Source organism: Macrotis lagotis, chromosome X, assembly GCF_037893015.1.
Source record: "Macrotis lagotis isolate mMagLag1 chromosome X, bilby.v1.9.chrom.fasta, whole genome shotgun sequence".
Taxonomy (NCBI): Eukaryota; Metazoa; Chordata; class Mammalia; order Peramelemorphia; family Peramelidae; genus Macrotis; species Macrotis lagotis.
The window spans coordinates 330,485,104-330,501,101 of NC_133666.1; the positions used below are offsets into that span (position 1 = coordinate 330,485,104).

Consider the following 15,998-nt stretch of genomic DNA (forward strand, 5'->3'; position numbering starts at 1 on the left):
TTGTTCATGTTTAGCCATCTTGTGTAATCCACATCTTCCCAATTCTTCCTACTTCACAAGGATAACAATAGAACATTCTGATTGTTCATCCCTTGCCCTTACTCTAGCTCATTTTCTCTTTTGGTCACATAATTATTTGATGCCATCCTTTTTCTTGGGAATTCCTCTCTGGTTATATGGTTCAGCTTCCTGACACTCACTCCGTATCTTTCCATTATCCTCTGTGTGATGCTCAGCTTTAGCCCTTCAAAAGCAGTGGTGTTCCAGGTCTCATTGTCATACAGCAAAAATGGCAAAAACATTTATATCAAAAAGATTAATCTTAATTTTTAAGGGAAGCTTGGGGTCAGTAATTATGGTTTGTGGTTTCTCAAAAGCAATCCAGCCTTTTCTCCTTCTCTTTTTTCAACTCAGGACCCAACTCATTCTTCATTTGTATTGTCTTCCCAGATGTATGTATTTCTGCATTATCCATGAGTAATAGATGTTCTTCTTCCAATTGGTCTTTTCTGTGTGGATGTACAAGGCAAATTCCTTTTAGTAATTATATATCTTTCAGGAGATTTTACAACATCTTAGGATTGTTTTGATTGAGACAACAAAATATCACCTGCAAACAGGAACATCTTTATACCCATTTGTAACTCTATTTGTGGATACCACTGTCTTGATTCTAATTAGGTTGAAATACTCAGATCAGAAAACATGAAAATATTGTATGTATATATATATATATATGTATATATATATATATACATATATATATATATACATATATATATATATATATACTCTTTTTCTTTCTGTTTCTTTAGATTTATGTCTCAGCAAAATATTTCCTCATTCACAATGACTGAAAGGCTACCTATTCTGCTTTTTTCTTTCTATACTTTTTCTCCATTCCTGAGGTCATCAGCTCCCATGGTTTCAATTATCATATATACAGATGACAGATGACATATATATATATGTATATATACATATATATAGATATAAATACAGATATACATACACACACAGTATAGTTCTGGTTTGTCTCCTGAACTTCAGACCCATGTTACCAACTATCAGTTGGACATTTCCAACTGATAGGCATCTCATATTCACCATATTAGAAAAAGAGAGCATTATCTTTCTGTCCAAACTTTTTACCTCTTCCTTTGAACATTATAATTGTGGGACACTGCCATTCCACTAGAAACTAAGATTCACAGACTTAGAGCCTTCCTCAACTCTTCCCTTTCCCTCAATCCTATACATACCCAATTAACTTCCAAAGTCTCCACAAAATTGATTCGACTGTCTCCTATCTGTCTGGTTCTTTCCACCACACACCCACAATTTTGATTCATGCTCTTATCATCTCTTTCATGGACTATTTTATTAATTTCCTAATTAATGTCTCTGCCTCAAGTCCATTCTTACCTTTCCAATCTGTTCTCCACTTAGTTGCCAAGTCAAAATGCCCCCATCCAAACATGTTATTTCCTTTTTCAAGATTCTCCAGTGGCTCATGATTGCCCCTAGGACAAAATGCAAATTTCTCAGTCTGGCATGTAAAGTACTTCACAATATAGCTCCAGGCTTTTTTTCCAGGCTTATTGCCCAGGATGTGCCCTTGCACACCTCTTTTCACACACCTTACATTCCAATCAAAGTGGCCTACCTGCTGTTTCCTGTACATGAAATTTCATCTCCTACCTCTGTGCCTTTGCATAGAACACCTTCCATACCTAGAATGCACGTATTCATCACTACCACCTTTATGCATTTCTAACTTCCTTCAATGCTTTGCTCAATTTACTCAAATGCAAATTCCTACTTTTTAAAAAAGCTACACTTGTCTTTTTCTTTTTTTGTTTTTTTGCAAGGCAATGGGGTTAAGTGACTTGCCCAAGATCATACAGTCAGGTAATTATTAAGTGTCTGAGGCTGGATTTGAACTCAGGCCCTCCTGACTCCAGGGCCAGTGCTCTATCCACTGCACTGCCAAGCTCCCCCAAATCTATGTTTGTCTTACCTTTTATCTTTTTCTTGGTCTCCTAGACCTTAAGTTCCATGAAACCTCCTAATAAATCAGTGCACTAATGTTTGGAAAGGCACCAACCATTGAGAATTCTTCCAGCGGAAGGTGACTAAATTGGTTAAAGGGAATGGAAATTGTATCATATGAGGAGTGTTTAGCCAAGAGGGAAGACAGGATAGTTGTCTTCAACTGCCTGAAAGATTTTATATGAAAAGGTTCTATTTTGTGCCATTCTAAAGGAAGGAAAGAGGTAATCCCTCTTTCCTTCCTCTAGAATAGCACATAAGGAATAATAAGAAATTGCTCAAAAGAAATAATTGTACAAAAGGAATAATAAGAAAATGCTAACAATTAGGGAAATTAAATATGGAATGGGGTGGTTCATAATGTAAAAAAATTCTCTGTCACTGGAAGTATCAATGGCTGGATATTCATCTTCAGGGATGTTGTAGGGCAGTGATGTCAAACTCAAACAGAAACAGGGTGACTAATCCATACATGAGGAAGTCCTCTGGAATAAATATTTTCTTAGTTTTAAAATCATCCCCAAGTCCAGACACATGCACCACAAGATATATATTCAATGACCTAAAATCAGGAAAAGAAATAAAGGCACAGAAGTAGCATAAGCCAGGCTTGGAATCACCTAAGCAGAACATGGGCTTTGAATTTTGTGTGCCCAGTAGCTTATAATTTCTGCTGAAGTGGCAGAGAAGAAGAATGTTACTCTTCACAGGAAAGCTAGTTGCCTTATGGAGGGTACAACAAATCCCACCAACCTAGAAAAATTATAGATCTAGTCTGGGATTTAGATATATGCCTATCCTTGGAGGACCAACCAAGCTTAAAGATTCAGAGCTTACTTTCAAAAGATTGACTACCAGGAAATAATGGTTTTTAACATGTAACAATTCATCCTCAACATTTTCATTCCCTTCCCCCAGAATCTTAGACTGACCTTATGATCATCCTGGGCTCATCAGAGGTAAGCTTTCACTCTGTCTTCCGACACTGTTGACTTTACTTCCTAAACATTTTCAAAATGTGCTATCAAATGTATGCCCTCCTCTTCTCAGTCACTTTCTAACTCTCCTTTTAGAATTTATGCTTCAAGATGACAGGAACTCTTACTTTTTATGTATTTTTAGCCCCAATACTTACAGCAATGTCTGGTCTACATATAGTGCCTGGCATCAAAGAAGCAATTAATAAATTGTGTTTTATTTGTTTCATTATTTATTTATTTATTATTTATTTGTTTTTTGGTTATTCTAATTTTTGAATGAAATTCCTTATATTTAGTTTAAAATATCTTTTTAATTCATTCATGAAGAACATCTACTAAGATATAATGGGATCTTCATCAATGGAGAGAATACCTACATTGATGAAATACAGATCTTTGAAGCAAAGAACAATCATGTTCACATTTTATGATCAAATGGGTCATAGCAAATGACAAATAAGCTCCCATCACCTGAATCAGTATTTAAGCTGACCTAATACTAAGCACAAATGCATCAATCAAATCTAATTTTGTTTTTTTTTTTCCTTTCAATTGTTTCAACATGTACCACAATGTAGAATGGAAAGATATTTCAAAAAACGTTCCTGGAAGGACAGGCACATTAATGGACTATAATTGCTACAATTATAGTATCCAAAACAAAAAATGAGTAAAATATCCATACCCTTTGACCTACAGATTTCACTGTGAGACATATTTACTCCAAGGAAATCAATGTCAAGCAGAAAGACCCTATGCATTCAAAGATTTATGGCAGTGTTTTTCTATTTTTTTCCTTTATAATGACAAAGAACTGGAAACAAACTAAATATCCATCAGTTGGGAAATGGCTAAAAAAGTTGTAATAATTAAAGCAAATGTAATTTTCTGTTCTGTAAGTAGTGATATATTTGATGAACACATAGAAAGCATGGGGAGATTTACATGAAGAGATTTAAAGTGAATTAAGAAGAACCAGAAAAACAATACATTGACTATTAAAATGTAAGTGGAAAATTCAGCAAAAACAAACAATTGAAATTGAATGCTGTAAAATCATGATGTCCAAACAAAATTATATTGAGAAAGGAATCTCCTCTTGTTCCTTTTAGAAGCTGGGACTATGAGTGTATAACACTTCAATGTGCTTCCAAAATTTTTTGAAATATTGGTTAGTGTTGCTGAAGCTTTTTTTTTCATTCTTTCTTTTTAATCTTTTTTTTAGGTTTTTGCAAGGCAAATGGGGTTAAGTGGCTTGCCCAAGGCCACACAGCCAGGTAATTATTAAGTGTCTGAGACCGGATTTGAACCCAGGTACTCCTGACTCCAAGGCCGGTGCTTTTTCTACTGCTCCACCTAGCTGCCCTTTTTCATTCTTTCTTAAAAGAGATGAGTGGCTATCTGGAAATGAGAAAAATTGGGAAATATATCAATAAAAGATATCAATAAAAATGTTAAAGCATATTATTTGAAGTTAGCAGCTTGAACATTATAGGAAAAAAGTACTAGACTTGAACTTGGAGTCAGAATTTTTGAGTTTGAATCCATTCATTAACTATATGACCTTGGAGAGGGCACTTCACATTTGGAGGTCTCAGCTTTCTCATATTAAAGAAGGTAGTTGGACTAGCTCAAAATATCAAGATTCCCAAGTCATATTTTCCTTTTTATCATAAGGCAAATAAATTATTGACTCCTTTGCAAAAATGTCTTGCTTGGATTTTTAGAGAGGCAGTTTGATCCAATAGAAGGGTGCTGGAATTGGTGTCAAAAGACCTAGGTTCAAATATCAGCTCCACTAATTATTTTACTTTATGCAAATCACTTTTATGTCCCTATACCTGAGTTCATCATTATAATGATATGATTGGATAAGATGGTTTTAGAGGTCCCTTCTAACTCTAAATCGATTTTCTTAGGATAAAGATTTTTTTCCTCTACAAAACTCATTTACAGTTTTTGTCTTATACTCTTGGTGGCTACAATGAGAATAAAGCATATACTTATGGGACCAAAAAAAATGGCATAGCTTAAAGTAAAAATCTAGAACTGTTTTTTTCCCCTCAAATGCAAGGTTTTCTGGCAAGCATAATGTGAAACTTGTTGTTTATGTCAGTACTTTCAATGCCATTTCTTCCTTTCTAGTCTTTCATAGAGGGCATCTTTTTATAGTGCTTTTGTGAAAAGATATTATCTTTCTCCCTCCTCCTCATCCATGTGAAAACTCAGATATTTTTTAGATCTTCATCCAAAGCTTGAAGTGACACTAAAAAACAAATACCAACTGATGTCTGCCAACCCTCTTTGCTCCCTTCCCCCTTTAGCCCCTACTAAATGAGGGCAGACTCCATTATAAAACTCACATGGTAACGGAATAATTGACTTTAAACTTTTGCCAACCAATGCCTTCCTCATTCTTTTCCTTCTTTAAATGGTTATACTCCTTTTATCTTGAAATTCAAACAGTCAGATTTGGGGGGGGGGGGGGGGTGGAGGACTGAGTAGTTTTTCTTTTTTGTTAAAGAGCCCAAACACTCACAATTCTGTGGTTTGCCATCTAGTAAGCCAGTTCTTCAGTGAGACCCTGAGAAAGAAAAGATATTACAGCAATTAGTCTACCTAGATATTTTCAGTCACTATATCTTGGAGGAACTGAACAATTTCTACTGATCTTGCTAAGGAGAGGACAGATGTTGTCATCATCTTCAATAAGCTTTCTTTTCTCCAAGGCCTCCTGAAAAGACTAAAGATTCAACTTCTGTTTCAGGCTTAAAAGAAGAGTCTACTTTTCTACCATGATGAAATTGAGTAGAAAAAAAAATGTGTATTTTTCAGTCTTTGAAATAGACTTCTGGTAAAGTCATCAATCAGCCCCATAACTGCATGTAGGACACTGGTAATTTTTTAAAGTTATCTCTAATATAATAAACCTTCCCAGGAAATAAGAAAGGTCAATGGATGAGTGGAACTAATTGGTTTGAAATGTCTTTTTTTCTTTTTGAAATGTTTTAAAAGAATTTACCTTGGAGTTTGGTCACCAGAATCATCCCTAGGGATATTAAAGCTAAGGGGAAAGCATAAACTAGTTCCTAAAGGTAAAAGTGATTCTAAAGTGAGAAAGAATGTTTTATAGCAGGGCAGCTAGGTGGTGCAGTGAATAGGGCACCGGCCTTGGAGTCAGGAGTACCTGGGTTCAAATCCGACCTCAGACATTTAATAATTACCTAGCCGTGTGGCCTTGGGCAAGCCACTTAACCCTATTGCCTTGAAAAATCTAAAAAAAAAAGAATGTTTTATAGCCAGTCTTTTACAAGTCAATTTATTTTGTCCTGCAAATTTTAAAGAAGGAAAAATATCTTTTATTTTTCCTTGAGGCTGGAAAAAGCTGCCTGGAAAATTAAAAATTAGCTTCTTCATTTCTGTCTTCAGTTTTTCTCCATATTAAGGAAGAGGAGAAAAATAAAAACAAAAACAATAGTATTTGGAGTTTGCGAAATACCGATTAGTTGGTTCTTTTAGTATTTTTTGAGTATTTCCTCCAGAATCTTTTCATTTCTAAAAGAACACCAAAATGAAGAGATTGAAAAAAAAGATAATTTTCATCTAATGTAACTTGTCTCTGAATATGAACAAATCCTCATTGCCTTCAGAGTCCAGCCAGAAGCTCTCCACCTCCTTTCTTCTTAGTGAAAGTCGAAAATGTGCCCTCTTCCCAGCATGACTTGGAATGGAAAAATTGACATTTTTGTGCAAATTGACTTATAAAGCCATCTTGAAAAGTGAATAAACTGCTCCTTGAAGCTGTAGCCAACAGATCCCTCTCTTCTTCATCTGCAGTGTGCTTTCCTGCCCCCTCTATTTTTAGAGGGAGTACAAAAATTACATTTTTTTTCACATGCTATTTGGTTATTTAACTCCTTCAGGATTCAAGGCCTACCCGCTGCAATTCTTTTTCATCTCTCTCTTTTGAACCTTCAAAAAGTGGGAGAATAAGACTATGTCAACATGATGCCAGACATCTGGATGAAAGCTCGAAGATTCCACCATCTAAAATCCAGATGTTCACAAATATCCAGATGTACACAGATATCTAAATATCAAAAATATCAATTTCCATGTCAATTTTTGGCATTATATACAGTCTTACTCTTAGGCTCCAGAAAGTGTCTCTGTGTATGCTTAGTCTATTTATTTCTGTTTTTGTCTCAGTGAACTCAGTGAGAAGGAATGCAACCAATGATCCCAAAAGTCATTTGCCACAGGCTGTCCTGAAAAAAAAAAAGAAAGAAAGACATCACAGAAGGACATCATTTAACCCCCCCCTTTTTTTGTTAAAGTGACTTTCTTCATCCCTTCTTTTCTACTTGAAGAGGGACTTTTTTTAAATATCTCGGGCAATTTCAGAGATCTTCAATATGGCCAAAAATATAGTAGAACTAAAATCCTTACCATTAACCATAACTCATTACAATATCCTATTTTATGGTTTTAATAAAGTTATGCATTTAAATAATATTTTATGCAAGCCCAATTTTAGGAAGACACTTACTGACACTTGCAAAAGAGTTCCCTCTATTTCCCTTCCTCCTAAATACATATACAATTATATTTGCATTGGTGGGTGTGCTTCTGCACCCTGTGTATGTGTGGAAGTGTTTTTTTTAAATGTATATATACATAATGAAGATAAACATAAATATAAGACAGTAATAAAGATAGAAAAATGAGAGGGAGAGGGAGAGAGATGTACAACTGCAGGGGAAGAGGGGGGTATGCACCCTCTATTCCTCTTTTTTAAATGGAAATCTTCTAGAGCTATCTGGAACATTCTACTTTACAAATACTCTGACCAGAGTATTTACCAATGACTCTTAACCAGAAGTTAAGGTCTAAACAGAAAGCCCATGAATACCTTATCAAGAGGAAACATTTAATAATAAGTCTTGTCTCCAGAACAATTTAACCTTGTAGAAATATCTCACCTATTGCCTTTGATCTTGACTTGGTCCCTACTTTTAGATTATCATCTTCTCAGACCCTCCTTCCAACCAATAGAACTCCCACCTGTCTGATGCATCATTTTCCATCATCAGTTCTCATCTTCCTTAGGAGCTTCCAGACAAACTAGACTAGACAATTGCAATGGTTAGCAAACTGTCTCTGATGGAGGTGTGTGAGTGACATTCAGATATTTAGATAGTTCTGTTGTTTTGGTTCAGTTGTTCCAATTGTGTCCAACTCTTTGTGATTCCATTTGGGATTTTATTGGTAAAGATACTGGAGGAGCTTGCCATTTCCTTCTCCAGTTCATTTTTACAGATGGAGAAACAGAGGCAAACAGTGTTATATGACTTGTCCAGGGTCACACATCTACTAAATGGCTGAAGCCAGATTTGAATTCAGAAAGATGAGTCTTCCTGACTCCAGATTCAGCACTCTGCCTACTGTGCCACCTGGTAAAAATCAAAAGAGGAAGAAACTGAAATAATGTTGACCTAAGAATATACTACAGACCATCCCTGTAAGAAAAAGGAAACTAATCACAAACCTGGCATAGAAAAATGACATTATAATCATGGGGGATTTTGATTAGTTGGGCATTGTTATTTGGAAATGTTATTTGTTAGAGCTTTCCTGCAAAAAAGGAACAATTAATACATTCTCTTGTTATGCCTCCTCTAGAGGGGGAAAGAATGGCCCAAATCAATATACATTTCTTCAATTCAGAATTGTTCCACTCATTTCCTGAGACAAGAAAAATTCATGCTTTGGGATTAGAATGGGACTAAAAAGAGTACATAGAAAGGAAGTAAAGAGAATACACTGAGAGAAGGGTAACATCTCTTCCCACTGTCATAAAAAAAGTGATTAAGGAAGCAGCTAAAAGTGTTATTCATTTTTCTTTTACAAAAAGACGGTGTCTCAGACATTACCAACTTTTCTATGATGACAAGTATCTTTTCATTTGTAGATACTAAATGTGCCTCACTCTTCAGAGAAGTCTAGCACCTCTGGTGTGATGGCTTGCTGGGCCCTTTTTAGGACTGCTCAATCCACCTTTGGTGTCCACTTGGTAGTCAACTCTAACTTGTAGCTTCAAGAAGCTATAGCTTGCCCAGTGGCCACAATCTAGTAAACTGTCTCATTAGAGGGGCTAAACCAGATTAAGGGTGTCTAACTCATGTCTACCCCAAGTATGTGAAGACTTTCTCAAGGTGAATGGAAAGATGAGAATAATTTGTTCCAGGGACCATGAAGGTGACTGAAGAAGGTGCCGTGGAGAAATGCTTGGTCAGACATCAAAGGTCTCAAGGTCATCTGCTACTTTGGGGTCATTGCCAGTTGTCTTGATTTTTGTTTAGTCATTGAACTTCAATAACTCTGGAAGAAAATGAGACTGATAATTTTGGGTAATTCTGACTTCCTTAAATGCAATTCACACACAAGTCATCATCCTGTGATGTCATTGATTAAAGGATAAAGAATAACTAAATATGTACATACATACAGAGACACACACTTGATTTATATCTTCAAGGTAAAGTTGAAATCTTTTAAAATGACATACAGATTTTTGTTTTATATTCCATTTTCCAATGTATTTTGCACAGAAAGTCATCCATTATGACAAAGAATTTTTTAAGAGGATAAAACACAATCAGCAAAAGTAACCAATCTTTCAACCAAACCTAATAGTATACACAGTTTATCACACTGTAAAAGACAGAAACATCTATTTTCCATCACTAATTTAAAAGTTTGATAATTAATAATGTTATTGTTTCAACTATGTTGTTATTATTTTCTTTCCATTTAAATGGTTGTAGTCATCATGTCTTTTGTTTTTCCTGTTCTTACTTCATCTGGCAGAAGTTCCTTTAACTCTTTTGGCACCCCCCCCAATCATCTTCATACTGTTTTTACAACACAATAACAGTCTATCACATTCACATAATGCAGTCTATTCAGTTGTTACTCAATCAAAGGGTATCAACTTTGTTTCCAGTTTTTTGTTTCTACAAAAATACTGCTACAAATATTTTGTGCATATTAAACTTTTCTCTGTATTAGTGTGCTTGTCTTTCCACAATCCTTCATTATCATTGTCACTATGCTGATTGTAAGATAAAATCTCAGATTTGTTTTGATTAGTATTTCTCCTAATGATTAAAGGCAAACTTCTATATGTCTGATACTAGTTTGTAGGTCTAAAATTATCTGTTCATTTCCTTTTACCACTTTTCCACTAAGAATGATTTTTCATGTGACAGATTCATGTTAGTGGTAAAAAGGATCTATGGATGGAAAATGCATCTTGAAGCCAGGAAGACCTGAGTTTAATTGCCATATCTGATGCACACTGGCTGAGTGACCCTAAACAAGTCAGTGCTCTACCAACTAAGACTTAGGGATTGTAAAGATGTGGACCTTCGATAGTAGAGGGAACTTCTTCATCTATGAAGTCCTCATAAAAATGAAATCATAGGTCCTGTCTCTATTCCTGGGTTTGTATTAGTTTTTGTTATGTATTGAATATCAAAGATAATGTTTCAAGAACAAGAAAGAAATGACCCTTTAAAAGACAGTGTTTGGAAATGTTTGGAAATCATCATTATGTAAGGGGGTTTTGCTATCAAAAAAATAATATGTGTGCCATATATTAAAACTTTCATATCTACAAATATGGAAATGCAATTTTCTAACCTGTATAAAAATCTTCCAAATGGGGGTGGCTAGGTTGCACAGTGGATAGAGCACTGGTCCTGGAGTCAGGAGTACCTGAGTTCAAATTTGGCCTCAGACACTTAATAATTACCTAGCTGTGTGGCCTTGGGCAAACCACTTAACTCTATTGCCTTGCAAAAAAACCCCATAAAAATCTTCCAAATGATTAACTTCAGTGGGCTTAAAATTTATTTGTTAAAAATTAATACCACTGTTTAACATCATGAAAATTGAAGTTGCCATATTTCTTTTTTATTAAATTTTATTTTTTCAATGAACAAAAATCTATTTTCTCATTCTCCAACCTTTTCCTTCCATTGGAAGGAAAAATTATAATGAAAATGCCTAGCAAAACAAATTCCTATATTGCCCACATCCAAAAAAGTATACATCTCATTCTGCACCTGAGTCATTGGTCTTTACTAGCTGCATTCAAAAAATCCCTTTGCATAGTTCATAGATGGAAATGAAAAATGAGAATCTTCATTGTTTAAAGTTCGATCAATCATTGATGCACTTTCTCCATTTTGAGTAGCAAATCTTTGGTATCTCTCTTAGCTATGATAACCATTAAAACCATGTATATTCATATAATTTAAAAATAAAGATTCACAAAGGCAATATACTCAAAAATAACATGCAAATGATAGGATTATAATAAAAAAAAAAGTTTGCAGGTTACAGCTTTAGACTGGTGAGATTTCTTTGATACCTGTAAAAAGGATGGAAGAGATAGCTTTTTGAGAGCCTTAGAGAGCTTGATGTTGACCCAGAGCTCCCTCCACTGTTGGGTGAAGAACATAACCCTGGGAATAAATGTGAGTCTAACCTGACCCCTTCACTGAATAGAATGAAGACTTGGTCATTACCACCCATTGTTAATTTAAAATATTTGTTAAATATCATGTGAAGGAATGATCTAAAGGTGAGTTGTTTCTGTGATCTCCACAACTACCTCTTAACTAAATCTTTTATCTACCCCCAGCACCTAGCATGAGACACACAGTAATTGCTTGGTTTGCCAAATTTATTCCAACATTTCCCAGTAATAGGATGCTAAATTTCATAACCCTGATACATATGGGTCAATACCTGTCAAAATTTTCTGTGATTTTGTGATTTTTGACAGTCTTTTTTAATAAACGTAGATGCTAGAATGAAGAAAAAGGTCTGGGGAAAAAGGCTCTTGGCAAAACTTTCTTCTCTACATTCCCTTGACATTCTTTTGAGGACAAGAAAACCAACTCCTTTGAGCCACCACTTGTTCCCTTTAAGTGTTGGTTGAGAAATTATCATCAGCCACAAATGTTTCCAGAAACTTAAAATAACATGCCTGGATATGGAAATGTCCTCCTTTGGGTGAGAAAATAACCTGACTTTTAGGACTAAGTTGTGAGAGGCCCTACTGATAAAAGAACAACATCTTATAGGCAAGAAGAGAAAAATTATTTAACAGAAATCTTGACACAAAAACACAGTTATTATTTTTTTAGGAAACACAGTTATTATTTCAAACACTGAAAAATAACATTTTTCATCAGTCACCAGGGAGTAATGGGAGAAGAGAGTGGGACCAGACATCCTAGATATAAACTTGAAAAGAAGACAAGAATCAACAGTTAGGGAAACTAGACAAATGACAAAGAAGAGGGCACGTGACACACCATTCTCTTGATGATATCTCCCTTTCCATGAATATTATCTAAGCAACTCACTCACCTCTTGGCATGATCACTCCTGGGTTCCTATCTTATCCCTCTACCAACTATTTCAGGCTATACCAGAAGGTACCAGATGCCACGGCATAAGACATCCTGACTATCAGATTGTATTTGTACTATATTTGTTATTATATTAAAATATGATATAGTAAGTATAGTTTAGTATGACATACTACAGCATAGTATGGTATGGTATAGTACAGTATGGTATAATACAGTATAATATGGTATGGTACAATGTAGTACAGTACAGTAAATATGGTATGGTATAGGATAGCATAGTATAACAGTATTAGTGTAGTATAGTATAGCATAGCATAGTATTAGTGTGGTATAGTTTAATGCAGTACAGTACGGTAAGGGTAGGTATGGTATGGTATGGTATGGTATGGTATGGTATGGTATGGTATGGTATGGTATGGTATGGTATGGTATGGCATGGCATGGTATGGTATGGCATGGCATGGTATGGTATGGTATGGTATGGTATGGTATGGTATGGTATGGTATGGTATGGTATGGTATGGTATGGTATGGTGTGCCATGGTATGGTATAGTATGGTATGGTGTAGTATGGTATGGTGTGGTATGGGTATAGTATAGTATAGTATAGTATAGTATAGTATAGTATAGTATAGTATAGTAATATTTGTCCTTCATTCTCAAAGAAGACCATTACATCCGGGAGGTGATGCCATGACAAGCACTTGAACTGGATTTGAGTGGGGGGCGGGGCTGTGCTAGGTCACCAGCCTTACTTTTTCCTCCAGAATCATCTGGATTCAGTGGCTAGATATGAATCTGGACAACTGGAGATGATCCAGGATGTGAGGTAATTAGTGTTAAGGGACTTGCCCCTGACTCCAAGGTCGGTGTTCTAAGGGCAGCTAAGATGGCACAGTGGATAGAGTACCAGCCCTGGAGTCAGAAGGACCCAAATTCATATCTGATCTCCAACGCTTGATATTTAGCTGTGTGACCTTAACTTAACCCCATGGCCTTGCAAAGAGAGCATATCATGCAATTTTATACTATTTATATTATTATATTATAATTTCTTCATTATTATGGTATTTAATATTATATATAATATTTATTATTATGGCATAATATTGGATCATTTTATATCAATCAATATAATTATATTAATTTCATTGTGCTGTGTTATATTTCATATTATTAATTTTGTTAGTTTAAAATGTTACATTATTTATTAATAATCTCATTTGATCTTTACAACAACCCTATGAAGTAGATACTATTATTATTTTCAATTTATAGATAAAAAAACTGAGTTTGAGAGAAATTAAGTGATTGGCCAGAATCACATATTTGGCAACTGAAATAGGATTTAAACGCAAGTTTTCCTGACCTCAAGTCTAGCAGTTCACTGCATCACCAGGTTGATTTCACAACTGAGAATTCAAAGTAATCATATTTTCTGATCTAACAATAATTTCAGGCTTCTTTGCATAGAAGCAAAACAAAACAATCTAGATTTAATTCTTATGATTTTGACCTTAACCTTTGAATATGGGCTTGGGTTACTTCTCTACCATCTTCTCCAAGACCTCAGACACCCTCAGTCTTCTGAATAGTTCTAGGGGTCAACTTTTATTTCATAATTCGAACCTCCTCGTCATTTTCTCAGCCTCTACTCTCAAGCTTTATACTACTAAAAGAGAGCACAAGACCACATAGACTTAGTTCCTTACAAATTCATTTTGTATAATTTAAAATTGACACTTCTTTTAAGAAAGAAATAAAATTCCTTTCATATGCCCTCCCAGGTTCATTTTCTCACTGAATCTCTCTGTCTCTATCTGTTTGTCTGTCTCTATCTCTTTTCTGTCTTTTTCTCTCTCTCCTTCTCATTCTCTCTCCCCACTCTACGTCCAAATCTCCCAAATGGCAGACAAGATCTACTTAATTGGAAAAAATAATGGACTAGCAGATATCAGAAAAACCTGGAAAGACTTGTACAATCTGATGCAAAGAGAAATGACTAGAACCAGAAAAACAATGTACACAGTATCAATAACATTGTATGATGATCAATTATGAATGTCTTAGCTTTTCTCAATATCACAATGATCCAAGACAAGCATAAAGGACTTACAAAAGAAAATGCTATCCATACATAGTCAGATAAAGAACTAATGAAGTCTGAATGCAGATCAAAGCATATTATTTTCAATTGCTTTGTTCTTACTCACATTTTTTTTCCCTTTAGATCTGTTTCTTCTACAACTGAGAATAATATCGAATTGTTTTACATGAAAGTACATGAAACTACAACAAACCATCTACCAGTTTCAGAAGAGGGGGGGGGAGGGGGAAAAATCTCATACAAATGAAAGCTAAAAACTTTCTTGATATATAATCGGGGAAAGTAAAATACTATTAAAAATCAACATTTTGCATATATATGCATATGTATATATATAAAAATTTAATTATTAGAAAAGTTCAAAGTCATCTAGTATAATTTCCCTCATCTTTTGACATCTTCACAAAATCCTATTGTAACAGTTCATGATAATGTAAAGGTGATCTTGAGTCTTTAAACTCTATGACAAGAAAACTCAGACCCTAGCAGAATCAATCATACTGGAAAAACTTTGAATAGGGTCTCAACCATACAATGTGTCTGATTTCTGAGGATTAGCACAGAGGAACTTCCTCAGGGGGAAAAAAATGTGCAATGATCACCAGTCAGCTGCTACTCCTTGTGTTCTGAAGTGACAGTGGCTGAGGTATAGAGAAAAAGGGAAGGGGTGGGGTGGGTATTTTAGACTAATTTCATTTTGTTTTCCTCATCCCAGTACAGTATATTTTATATCTGTCCTCTTCTCTCCATTCACACCACAGTCCCTAGTTCAAACAGTTGTCACCATAGGCTCCTAACTTTTGGTTTTCATGCCTTAAGTTTCTTCTTTTTTCTTCTATCTTCCAGACAATTGCCAGTCCAATATTCCTAAAGCACATGTCTAACAGTATCACAACCCTGCTCCAAAAACTCCAATATTCCCTCTTGCACTAGGAAAAAAATGTAAATTTTTCAGTCTTTTGATACCTTGACTCCATCCTGTCTTTCTAGACTTAATGAACACTTTCTCTTCCATACTATTTTCAAAACTGGTCTGCTTGCTATTCTCTGTAACCCCAAGTTGTTCCATCTATTTGAATGCCCTACCTCACATCACTTCCCGAATGCCTGGCTTTCAGCAAAACTCAGTTCAAATGCTGTCTCTCCAGTTTCATTGTCCTCATTCCAGAAATTGCTTTTGTATATACTTTGTTTTTTATTTTCTGTGTAATTTCCTAAAGAATCTTAATTGGTATAAATAAGTTGCCCTAATGAGAAGAAAAAAAAAAAGTCTTCAAAAAAAATCTCCTAGTCAGCAAACACAATTTAACTTACTTTCCAAAAATATAAATGTGTCAACCAGGGAAACGCCTGTCTAGAACAGAAACCCATGTAGAAAATACTAGAGAAGGATTATGAAAATAGAGTGAG

At 35.1% G+C, this 15,998-nt stretch overlaps 1 protein-coding gene across 1 annotated transcript in view; it reads left to right on the top strand.

Moving 5' to 3' along the window:
• The window catches only part of TRIP13 (thyroid hormone receptor interactor 13), a 446,990-nt gene extending 439,466 nt beyond the window's left edge, over positions 1–7,524 (top strand). The window contains exon 7 of the mRNA XM_074202010.1: positions 7,443–7,524. Within this exon, the coding sequence (XP_074058111.1) occupies positions 7,443–7,524 (82 nt within the window). The remainder of the gene's footprint in view (positions 1–7,442) is intronic.
• Positions 7,525–15,998: the final 8,474 nt, after the last annotated feature.